Raw genomic sequence first — 11,534 nt, forward strand, 5'->3', positions numbered from 1 at the left:
GCCACAGTCCACTAGTCGTTTGCTCGTTTATTCACCCTGCCCGCCGAGCAGCCCCGTGTAGACTTCCAGGAGGCTCGCCCAATGGAAATGACTGAAAAAGGTGCCTCCATACTCACAAAAATGAAGGTCGCGCCACCCTGTCACTTCAGAGCCTGGCGGAGGTTTGATTTGCATAAGAAGGGAGAGAACTGGCTGCCTCCAGCTTCCAGGCGCAGTTCTGCGGTATTGTCCGTGACTAAGGAGAATCACCTTTGTGCATTTTGGTGAAGGGAAGGGAGGTGAAGGGTCACCCGCCAAGGCCGCTGGGCCCGCAGTGGCTTCTACCCTCCAGCACACGTGCTCTCACCGTTTATTCGTGGGGCGTGCCGCCTGGGGAAGGGGGCACTTAGGTGCAGCCATGTGGCCCCGTGCCCAGCCCCCAGCCTGCTCAGAGCGCTTCACCACAGACCCCAGCGAGCCATGCTCAGCAGAGTCCCTGCTGGGAGGGTCCTGAGCCCTGTCCCGGGGGTCCTGAGCCGTGTCCCGGGAAATGGCATGAATCACGGCCCTGACTTCTTCCCTCAGAGTCTGGGACCTGACTTCCCACCTCCCCAGGGTCACGTGGGCGCTTTCCGTGTGGACCCCGCTTGGGGGTGGTCTGCAGATGGCTTCGGGGTTTGCTCACGGACCCCATCCTGGAGCAGAGAGGGGCAGTCGCTGGCCAGGCCCTGCGAGGAGCCCGGAGGCTGACCCTCTGTGCCCACGGCCTGGGGCGAGGCTGCATCCCCAGGGCCTGGGGCTGTGCTCCGAGGGCCCCTGCCGGGCCTGCCCGACTGGATCCGGCTGACCCTGGAGGCCCCTGCCCGGGGCATCTGCGGGTCTGGCGGGGGGAGGGGGCCAGCCAGTGGTGGTCTCACAGGACAGCACCCAGGCCCCAGGGCAGAGGAGGGGGCAAGGCAGGTGGACCCGTGTCCCCGGGGCAGGGTCATCGAGGAGCCCGGGATGGAGGCTTGGACAGCCTCCCCAAGAGGTCAGAGGCCCGCGTCAGGTGCTCAGCGGTCACCTGCGCGACCCTGCCCGGAGGGGTTGCCAGCACCAAATATCTATTCAAGTAAAAACAGTAATTGGCCCCATCTGTGTTGGCCTGGTGACTGATGAAGTGACTAATCGCGGAAGTCTTAATTAAACCCATTTTTCTCCGGGTGAGCAGGGGAGGGGCTGTGCCGGCCAGCACATCAGGCTCCGGGCTGGCCGAGTGCTGAGCCGGCAGTGAGCAGTCACGGGCAAGGTCGGCCCGAGGCCCCCAGCCACCCCCGGGCAGACTGGCCGCCGCGTTGTGCTGTTACAAAACACGCACTTAGGGTCTGGGGGAGAATGCCCCGTTTCAGTGGAATTCTCACGGGCGGCCGGGCAGACTCACAGCCACATTTACACAACAGACTTCGTCTTTTGCAGCTGACCCAACTCCACATCATTCAGGAACTGACGGGGCCCTGTGTCATGTTGTGAAATTCCGTAATATGCCAGGAATGTCTCCGCAGGAATGCAGCGAGAAGCGTGCGGTGGACAGCGGGCTCTCCCAGGGAAGAGCAGGGCCCTGGGCGGGGGCCTCCAGGGTCACCGGGGTCCCAGGGACGACAGGCTCAGGCTGGTGGCCTGTCCCGCGTCTGAGCGCCGGGGGTGAGGGGGCGGGGTGGGGGGGGCAGTGCAGGGTCCAATCGGGAAGGCCCTCGGATCAGCCTCTTGGCTCCTCGCGGGGCCCAGCCAGCTACTGCCCCGCGCTGCCCTACGGGTGGGGTTCACGCATCCCCTTCCCTGCACCACGGCCACCTCTGGGGCCACTTCTGGGTGCCCCCCACCCTCTCTCCCTCTGCTCTGTGACCTACACAGGGCTCAGCTCAGGAGACTGGAGTGCGTGCTTCGTAACCCAAAGGTCCGGGGTGAAGCCCTCAGCCCCTCTGCCCTGCGGCACCCCCTCCAGCTCACCTGGGCCCCCGCCCTGTTCTCCACACACAGCAACCCCCCGCCCCCCCGCCAGCCTTTGGCACACGCCGGCCCCTCAGCTAGGAAGGTCTTCCTCGGCCTGCGGCCTGCGTCACCAGGCAATGTGTCTGCTGTAGGGCAGCCCTGCTCCCAGGGGTGTCCCAGCAAAGTGCGGGGCTGGAGGGACGGGTAGCTTGATCTCAGATGAGCCCTAGGGCAGCGCGGTGGGGGAGGGCTCCCAAGACAAGAGGGAGCCAGGCAGAGGGCTCTGGTCCCCTGGGGACCTCGTCACCCCTTCCTTGGCCACCGGCCCCTGGCAGAGTGGGCCCAGCCTCCCCTCCGCCCACCCCCAGGCTGGAGGCTCCTCCGGGCGTGTTCATGGAAAATCAGACATGGAGACTGATGGGTTTCTCTGCTTCCTCAGAAACTCTAAAGATGGAGAACTGAGCCCCATCGTCCGAGCAGGAGTAATAAACGGAAGCAGGTGTGAGGGCCAGGCGGGAACAGCTGGGCTGATGGGGCGCCCTCACCCCCCCCCACCCACAGCACAGCACGACGAGGCTGGAGGCTGGTGGCAGGCGGGGCCTTAACCCTTACACGCCCACTGCAGGCCAGGGGGGGACACCTTCACGTCCCCTCCCCGCCCCGCCATCCGAGGCCCCCGGCCGCTCTCCCGCCTGTGCAAGCAGGGGCCTCACTTGCAGGGGCCACTGTGGCAGTGTGACCCCAGTGCCTCTGGGTGCCCCCTGGAGCAGAACACGCTCGGCAGAGGGGGAGCAGCCGGGGCTGCGTGCCCACTGCACCCCGTGTCTGTGCCCGTGGCCGTCACTCAGGACCCACAGCCCTGAGGCTCCTGTTTCCCAGGGGTCCCCCGGGAGTGGTGATGGTTTCCAGCTCAGCCCCAAATCCGGGCCAGCTGTGCTCCAACAATTAGCTGATGTTCTGATTTTGGAAATTCCTTATGGGCTCTGTGGGGGGGCCACAGAGGGCCCCGGGTCTCCCATGCCACGTGAGCAGGTCGGGAGAGCCAGGTCGCTTCCCTGCGGGCCACACGCCCTCAGGGTGGCAGTTTTCCCCAATCCCTGCCTTGACTGACATTGGACTCCGTGGCTCCCCGGTTCCCTAAGCCGGCACATCCCATCGGTACCGGAGGACTGCCATGATGCCCACACGGCTGTGGGCAGAGGCCGGGACCCGGGGCCTTGACCTAGACGGCTCTGGGCGGGGAGCTCTCCCCAGCCAGGATATGGGTGCCTTCTCGCCATGCTGAGCCCCAGGCAGACTGGTCCCTGTGCCCAGGTCAGGTCTCAGGGCCTCCACACCCCATGCCCTGCCCACGTGCCCACCTCAGCCTGAAAAACTGATGACAGCCAGGGTCAGGACCAGGCCTGACCAAGCCGCAGGCCTGCTTCCCCAGCCCTCTAGCCCTAAGTCGGGTCTGTAGCCAACGGCCCTCCTCTGCCGGGCCATGGGGCCACCCTGCCCACAGCCCTGCAGGTCCCTTGGTGGGCCTGTGGGTGGACAGGCCCGGGTCACACAGACTGCTAGAGACCTTTGGCTCCCCCCAAGGGAACCCCTTTCTCTTGCCACCCACCGTGTGCTTGACTGCGGGGTCTTGACGTCCCCTCCCCAGCTGCCTCCCTCTGTTCAGCTGCCCAGGAAAGGGACGAGCGTGCACAGGTCGCCGGGTTCCGGTCCCACTGGGCCAGGGTCTGGCTGGGCGGCCTCAGGCTTCCTCTTCAATTATGGCCGTTTCCACAGCTCCGCCCACCTGGGCATGCCCGGGCTGCCGTGAGCCTCGCCTCAGCAATGGTTCTGCTGAGGGTCAGACATGCTGCTGGTAATTCCGGTGGGACGGAGTCCCCAGGCGCGTCCCTGGGGGGTTGCATGGTGTTTCAGTGCAGTCCTGAGACACGCTTGTCCTGGAAGAGGTGAAGTGAGGAGAGCCTGCTGAGGTTGCCCGGCTCGGCTCAGACAGGACACTCTCGGGTCCTACGGAAAGGGAAAGGCACGGGTCAGGGGGAGCGGCGGTGCCAGCAGTGCCGAGGGGAGGGCAGCTGGGCCTGTGGGCCACTCAGGTATCTGCGCACCTGATAGGAACCTGCAGGTTACTTGTCGGCCCTGAAAGGAGGCTGTCCGGTCCCCTCCTCGTAACAGCTTGGCCGTTGGCCCCACGGGTGAGGCCCTCCAGGCCTGATGGGGACCAGGAGACCCACCACGGGGACCTCGCCACAGAGTATTCACACTGGTCCAGGCCCCACCTCACAGCGACACAAGCAGTCAGGACAATATGCCCCTTGGAGGCCCTGGAAGGACAACCCCGACTAGCAGGCACACAGGCCTCACGCCCTGCCCTCCACTAGGAGCCCCGGCCCTCAGGCCACGGAGACACGAGTTGGGGCCATCTGAGCACCACGTCTCAGTCTGGTCTGTAAATGCGGGACCATGAGGGGCTGGGTTTGCCCTCCCACAGGTAAACCGGTAACAAGCCGGATAAGATCCAGGAAACCATGGCCAACCTTCAAGACACTGGGTATCATGTGATGAAGAGGGAGCCCCTGAGAGGCCCAGCTCACTTCCCAGAGCATTTCCAGCTGTAGTGCAGGGAGGGGACCCGGCAGGCTCAGGGGTCCCCACGAGGGGAGAGAAGGAGCTGGGAGTCCCGGGAAGCGAAGGCAGCTAGAGTTTGCAGGAGGCAGCACGGGACAGGGGAGTCCTAGAGATCTGCAGGGCATGAGGAACGTGCTTGAACGTGCCAGGAAAACCAGCGAGAGGGTCACAGCAAGTCCTGCCCGGAGCTCACGCAGGGCTGTGAAGAGTGCTCGGTCCAGGGCCCAGTCCGGAAGACCTCAGCTCACAGGATGTCAGAAGAGTACTAAGTTAGTACTAAGTACTAACCATATCTCGAACCCCACCTTGCAAGCCTTAAGGGCAAGACCCAAAAGGATCAAACCGTCTCTAAGTAACCAAACAGCATCAAGACTATAAGAATACAAAAGCATCCAGTGGCCAAGAAAGTAAAATTCACAATGTCTGACATCTGACCGAAAATTACCAGGCACACAAAGAAAGCAGGAAAGTACAACCCATGATGAGGAAAAATGAACCGATCAAAGCCGACCCAGAAAGGACACCAATGGAAGAGCCAGTAGACGGCAGCATGAGACGTTGTCACCGGATTCTGTGTGTCCAGCAGGGAAGACCGGCCACGCTCGGCAGAAGTGAGGCGTGAAGGAGTGGGCTCACCCCCCAAAGGTGATGTGCGTGGGCAGGGGTGGGCGGGAGGGGCGTGAACTCACAGGCACAGCCACAGAAACCCCCCAGATGAAGCCCAGGAAGAGAAGCAGGGCTGAACTTCATGAGCGGAGCGTTTTGAACTGCCGAACAGCTCCTCTCCGCCAAACAGGCACGGAATCAGAGGCCCCCAAGTGCCGCAAGGGGAGGATGCGGCCGAAGAGACAAAGAAATAACGGCCACCGTGTTTTCAAACTCATCGCAAACTATAAACCTACAGATTCAAGACACAAGGAACCCCAAGCACAGGAAACATGAGGACAAGGACGCCAGCCACAGATAAAGAGAAAACCAGGCTGGAGCCCTGGGTCCCCAGCCCCGCTCGGCCCCTGGGTCCCGACTCTCCCAGCGCCCTTTTCCGCCCAGGAGGCACCGGCACCGGTTCCCAGAGGGGGCCTGTCCCCCCCCCACCCCCCCGGTTCCTGGAGGCGCAGCTCAGTGCTGTCTACACAGTCAGTGCCCAGTGTTCCTGCTGTCACGCTGCGGCCCGGGGCTCCGGGTGCACCCTCAGCAGGTGGCCTCTCGGGACGCCTCCCAGGGCGCCAAGTCCCCACCCCGTGGGTCTGGGAGAACCATCCGCTGATCAGTCGGCGCCTCTGGCCTCTCCTCACACCGAGACTCCCCAGCTGCTTCCCAGCTCTGCCTCCCGATTTCTCAAGGCCCTGGGGGTTCTGTAAAAACTCTCAGGATTCTTGTAACCCCGTCTATTTCTCTTGACTCTGGCAGGCTGACAGACTCTGGTTATTCTTAGTCCTGAATTATTTATCCGCGTTCCCCTCCTCACCCACATTTCAGAATCTGTAACGTGGCTCCTGGGTCCCAGCCAAGGCCCATTTCCCCCGCTCAAAATGAAGTAATTTTAAAATCTTTTGTCTTTAATTTTTTATCACCCAAACCATGCCCGTGGTAATTAAGCTTGGCAAGGGGTCGGAGCCTGGCAGGTCGCCGAGCCGATGCCAGGGAGCCCCCGTCCTCCACCCCCAGCTCTGATAACAGGAAACCACCACCAGCCACGGAGGCCGGGGTGGGAGGAGTCCCGTGGCTCCCCCCAAGGCCCCCGGGTAGATCCTTCAGGACAAAGCCCAGCCCGTCGCTCTGGGGCCTCTGTCCCACCAAGAAGGTGCATCTGGCAGCTGGGGGTCCAGGTGGGCACCCTCATGTCCCCAAGGTGGCCTCCTGGTGACCACCCCTGTGGGCCGGCAGAAACCCCCGGTCAGGTCAAAGCCCTCAGACTTGGGCTTGATTGAGCCACCTCGGGCTGCCCGTCAGGGCCTCTTGTGGCCGCCGCGCGGCCACCGCGTAAGAAGTGAGGGTCTCCGTCCCTCGGACTTGGGTCCAGGCCCAGGGAACCCCGCACAGCCTGTCTCTGCCTGCTCCCCTTTCTTTCCCTTCCCATGAGGCTCCCAGGTAGCAATGGCCTCCGGTCCCTCTGAGGGGGACACAGGAGGACGCACCAGGGCCCCGCCGAGCCCGGCTGCCGCTGGAAAATAAACACCACTGGTAAGTCACTTCCAAGCAGAGCCGGTGTGCCAGCCCTTCTCCAAGTGGCCTCTCTGCTCGGCATTGTGGGGGCTCTGTGCAAAGAACCTTTGATCCTGCAGAGCTGTGGAAACAGGGATGGGTCTGTTGGGGTCTGGCTCCAGCCTCTGTGGCCATGTTTGGGTTTAGACGGCGAGGCACCGGGCCCAGGGGCAGAGAGCTGTCCAGACGGGGGCACGCTCCACCCTCGGGAGGCAGAGATGGGCCTCGGAGGACAGGACGGTCACACCTGTGCCCGCCTGAGGCCGGCAGGCAAGAACAGCAGGGTCTCTGTTGTCCTCAGGGCCCCGGGGCTGCGGTTCAGGGGCTTCCTTCTCCTCTCCCTGCAGGCCTGACGGGGCGGCCACCACAGAGCCTGCGGCTGCGGCCTTCCCAGGTAGGTGGCCGGCAGGGGACAGAGGGGGGTGGGGCCGATTCCACCCACCACCCCACACTCCACATGTATCATCGTTGCCAACCTTTTGGAAAGACTCCCTTCCTCTGAACGCACCCCTGAATTCAACACTCGTCTTGACTCTGGAAGCCAGGGAATCAGAGAGGGCGGCTCCCGGCCCGGCCGCCCCCCATGCCCCTCTGGGCTCCCCCAGAGGCACCCCAGGTGGAGGGGGCACGGATGGGGGATGGGCTTCCACCAGGCCCTCCCCGGGCCCTTGGAATGGCCGCGGGTGCCGGGTGGGGGGGCCTCTCTGTCCCCATGGGCGAAGTGAACGTCCCTGGCTCCTTGTGTCCAGGGTCCCGATCGGAAGGCCGGCAGGCTTCCAGGTCTGGGCCCCCTCAACCCTTCGTGTATTTGAAGCCTGTGGCCCACGAGCCCCTCTTGTGTGGGGGAGGGCTGGGCCGGGCTCTGGGCAGCGCCCCCCCACCTTGCCGTGCGGGCCGGCGCGAGGAGTCCCAACAGCAGCCACGTGAGTCTGCTGACACCAGCAAAGCTCATGCTGTGGTCGCCCTACTTTAGGACCCTGGGCCCCTCGTGCGTGGGCGGGGTCCGATGGGCGACAGGCCGGAGGAGGGCCAGTCCCCAAGGAGAAGCGACTTCCGGCTTTGAGGGGTGAAGCCGGCGGGTGGCTGCGCCGCCTCTGTGGGGACGCTGGGCACCGGGCCTACGGCCAGGCCGCGTGGGCCGGGCCTCGGGTGGCTTCTGAGGCCGGCACGGTGGCCACCGGCCAGACCCCCTGCCGTCCTCGGGGAGAAGAGCGCGGCAGGGAGGTGAGCCGAGGGCTGGGGCTGGTCCTGCGGCCGCTGCCCGCGGAGCTCACCCCCCAGCCGGCGCGCTGGCCGCAGGTGGGTGTAGCCGTGTTCCCGGGAACACCTAGAAACCGGCTGCTTGGAAACACTGTGGCGTTGCCATGCGTGGCTTTTCCTCCAGGCCGGCCAGGGAGGCCTGGTGCCCGGGGCTGCAGAACGCGGGCCCCCGCCCAGGCCCCCCGAATTTCTGAAGGAACTGACTCAAAGCCCAGCAAATTCCTGCTCCCCCCCTACCACCGAGGCTCTTTCCCGTCCTGCCACCCCCCCCCCTCCGCCAGAACACAGGGTGTCCACAGCCCCTGGTGACTGTGCAGCGAGGGGAGTGCCTGCTTCCCAGACCAGGGCGCTGGAATGTTCTCTCTGACGGTGTGAGCCGCCTCCTGCGCCCCGTTTCAGCTGCGGCCGCATTCCTGGTGTGAGCCCGGGCCAGCCCAGCGAGGTTTTTCCACGCTCCGGTGCCAGCCCCCTCGGGCTCGGGGGAGGGGAAAAGGACGGTTTCTATGGCAACCACACTTTCTGTTATTTCTTATTTTCTTTTTTATGGTTTCTCCAACTTTGAAGCTCTGCAGACAGTTTACAGACTGCAGAAGGGAAAGTGTTTCTCCATCCCCGGGGCGCCCTGGAGGGCGCCCCCCCCCCCCCCACCTCACCGGCCTGAGCCCGGCCGGGCGGGGGCTTCAAACGAACCAGACGACGGTGTCTTCAGAGGCTTAATTATTTAAAAAAACATTTTAGAGGAAATGAATTGCTTTTCTGTTAAAAAGATGGGGAGTTTTCTCAAAAGAATCCTTGCACTCGGTCATGCAGCCCCATCGGGGGTGAGGGGTGCTCCGCGTGCCAGGTCCTGGGGTCACAGGGCCCGGGAAGATACCTGAGGTCCTGGGCAGGGTCTGGGGGTGGGCAGAAGCCAGGGCAGGGGCCCGGACAGGGGGGGACTACTGGGGACTGAGTCTGAGCGCCCGTGTTTTGCAGGGGAGTATGTCATCATGATCCGCGATGTGACCGACCCTCCCTTCCTGGGCCACGTGCTGCCCACCGCCTTCAAACACCTTCGGGTCTCGGGGAAGGGGACGGACCGGCAGCCCCACATCCCTGGAGAAGGCCCTGAATCCCTGAGCTAGAAGAACCATCCCCATGCGCCCGAGAGCCACCAGTGTCCTCTCTCCCCCAGGGAGACCCCTGCCTTTCAAGGGCACCCTCCTCCCAGTGGCCTGAGTGGGGGCCGGAGGGGCCACCTTTCGTGCACCCCAAGGCCACTGGCTTTAATAAAATGCTCAGCACTGACTGCCGAGAGGTGCCTCGCCCAGACGCAAGCCCCTTCCCGCACATCCAGGATACCCGTGGAGGCTCAGCCGGCTGAGTGCCGGACCCCCTTCGGCCTGGCCCCCCGGGCCCCAGGCTGAGCCCAGGCCGGGCTGGGGATGGGACGGTCCCGGTCCCCCTGCTACAGAGTCTGGCAGCGACGCTGGCCCGACCGAGCCGTCAGAGCAAGCGCTGCCTCCCTGCCACAAGCGCTGCCTCCCTGCCACAACCCCTGCCTTGGAGGGTGGCTCAGTCCCCCTCCTCCCCCCCGCCCCGCAAACAGCCTGGGGACACTGGCTGCCAAAGGAGAAATCAGGAGGCAGTAAGCAGGTGACTGGCTTTCCAGAAACAAGCTTCGTGTCTGCAGGGACTGGGCAAGGGACACTTCTCGGATTTTACAGCTGCCTCTGAAATGCACCCGGTGCCCGGGAGAGGGGGGCTCTGGGCAGGTGGCGGGGCCTCCTCCTGTGTCCTCTCCTGAGCCTGGGCTCACCCTGTGTGCACCCCGTGCTGGGGGCAGGGGGCTAGACTTGCCCCTCAGCCGCGAGGCCCACCGCCACTTCTCATCCTGAGAAATGAGGAGTGGGAGAGGAGCATCCAGAGCCCCCCCCCCATGAGAGCACATGGCTGCTCCCAGCCCAGAAACCCCGCAGACCCCGCACCCCTTCTCCCTCCTGGATGAGGACCCCCACCCCAGCGCTCACAGCGGGGCCACCCGCCCCTCCTCCTTGCACCTGCGCCCCGGCTGCTCCCTCACCTCCCTGACTGCCGGGCGGGGGCTCAGCCCCAGGGACGCCCTCTGGCCCCTGGTCCTGCTGCAGCCGGCCAGCAGCAAGGCTCAGGGAGGGTGGTGACTGGACGGCCTCCCTCCGGCCCCGAGGGCACTGCAGATGAGCACCCCACACCAGCCCCCGTGTTCCCTGATCTGCTTCTCCCCTGCTCCGTGGTCCAAGGCAGGTCTTCTCCGTCCTGCTTCAAAGTGCATCCCCAGCCCGACTTCGTTCCCCCCGCTCCCAACACCACACAGCAGGGGGCCGTCAGAGCTCACCCCCAAGACTCCGCCAGGACCCCCAGCCCGGCCAGAGCTGGCTCCACGCTCGCTGCCCTCACTTCTTGGCTTTGCACTCACACTGGCCCCCATGGCCCCTCAGTCCTGCCATGCGTGTTTCTGCCTCGGGGCCTTTGCACGTGCTCTTTGCGCTGCCGAGACTGCTCGCCTCACCTTCTCACGAGGCCTTCCTTGGCCACCAGCTCTGAAGCCTCACCCCACCTTGAGCAACATTTCCTGCTCCCGCCACCCGCCTCACGTCTTCTGCACAGATGGGGCTGACGTGCCATGCCCTTCGCTTATCTGCTCCCCAATGTCCAGAGGGAGACGTGTGGTCGCTTTTGCTCACTTGCACAGCCTTAGCATCTAGCACCGCATGTGACCCATAGGAGGCCCTCAGCAAATACTTGTTCAATGAATGGGTGAATTCAGAGCACCTGCTCTGTGCCACGCAGAATGGGAGGCACTGGAGACACATTGGGCAGAGGAGGTATGCAGGGAGACTGGTAGCTGAGTAGCTGGAAGGATGGATGGATGGATGGAAGGATGGATGGATGGATGGATGGAAGGATGGATGGATGGAAGGATGGATGGATGGATGGATGGATGGATGGATGGAAGGATGGATGGATGGAAGGATGGATGGATGGATGGATGGATGGATGGATGGAAGGAAGGATGGATGGATGGATGGATGGATGGATGGAAGGATGGATGGAAGGATGGATGGATGGATGGATGGATGGATGGATGGAAGGATGGATGGATGGATGGGAGGATGGATGGAAGGAAGGAAGGAAGGATGGATGGATGGATGGATGGATGGAAGGATGGATGGTTGGATGGAAGGATGGATGGAAGGATGGATGGATGGATGGATGGATGGATGGATGGAAGGATGGATGGAAGGATGGATGGATGGATGGATGGATGGAAGGATGGATGGAAGGATGGATGGATGGATGGATGGATGGAAGGATGGATGGATGGATGGATGGAAGGATGGATGGAAGGATGGATGGATGGATGGAAGGATGGATGGATGGATGGATGGATGGAAGGATGGATGGATGGAAAGATGGATGGAAGGATGGATGGATGGATGGATGGATGGATGGATGGATGGAAAGATGGATGGAAGGAT

The 11,534-nt window shown here is 63.5% G+C and overlaps 1 protein-coding gene across 1 annotated transcript in view; it reads left to right on the forward strand.

Annotated features, from left to right (window-relative positions):
- Positions 1-9,324, forward strand: part of MORN1 (MORN repeat containing 1) — a 52,678-nt gene extending 43,354 nt beyond the window's left edge. The window contains exons 14-15 of the mRNA XM_058719397.1: positions 7,125-7,171; positions 9,013-9,324. Of these exons, the coding sequence (XP_058575380.1) occupies positions 7,125-7,171; positions 9,013-9,161 (196 nt within the window). The 3' untranslated portion in view covers positions 9,162-9,324. The remainder of the gene's footprint in view (positions 1-7,124; positions 7,172-9,012) is intronic.
- The last annotated feature ends 2,210 nt before the right edge of the window (positions 9,325-11,534 follow it).

The sequence above is a fragment of the Neofelis nebulosa genome, chromosome 2 (assembly GCF_028018385.1).
Source record: "Neofelis nebulosa isolate mNeoNeb1 chromosome 2, mNeoNeb1.pri, whole genome shotgun sequence".
Lineage (NCBI taxonomy): Eukaryota > Metazoa > Chordata > Mammalia > Carnivora > Felidae > Neofelis > Neofelis nebulosa.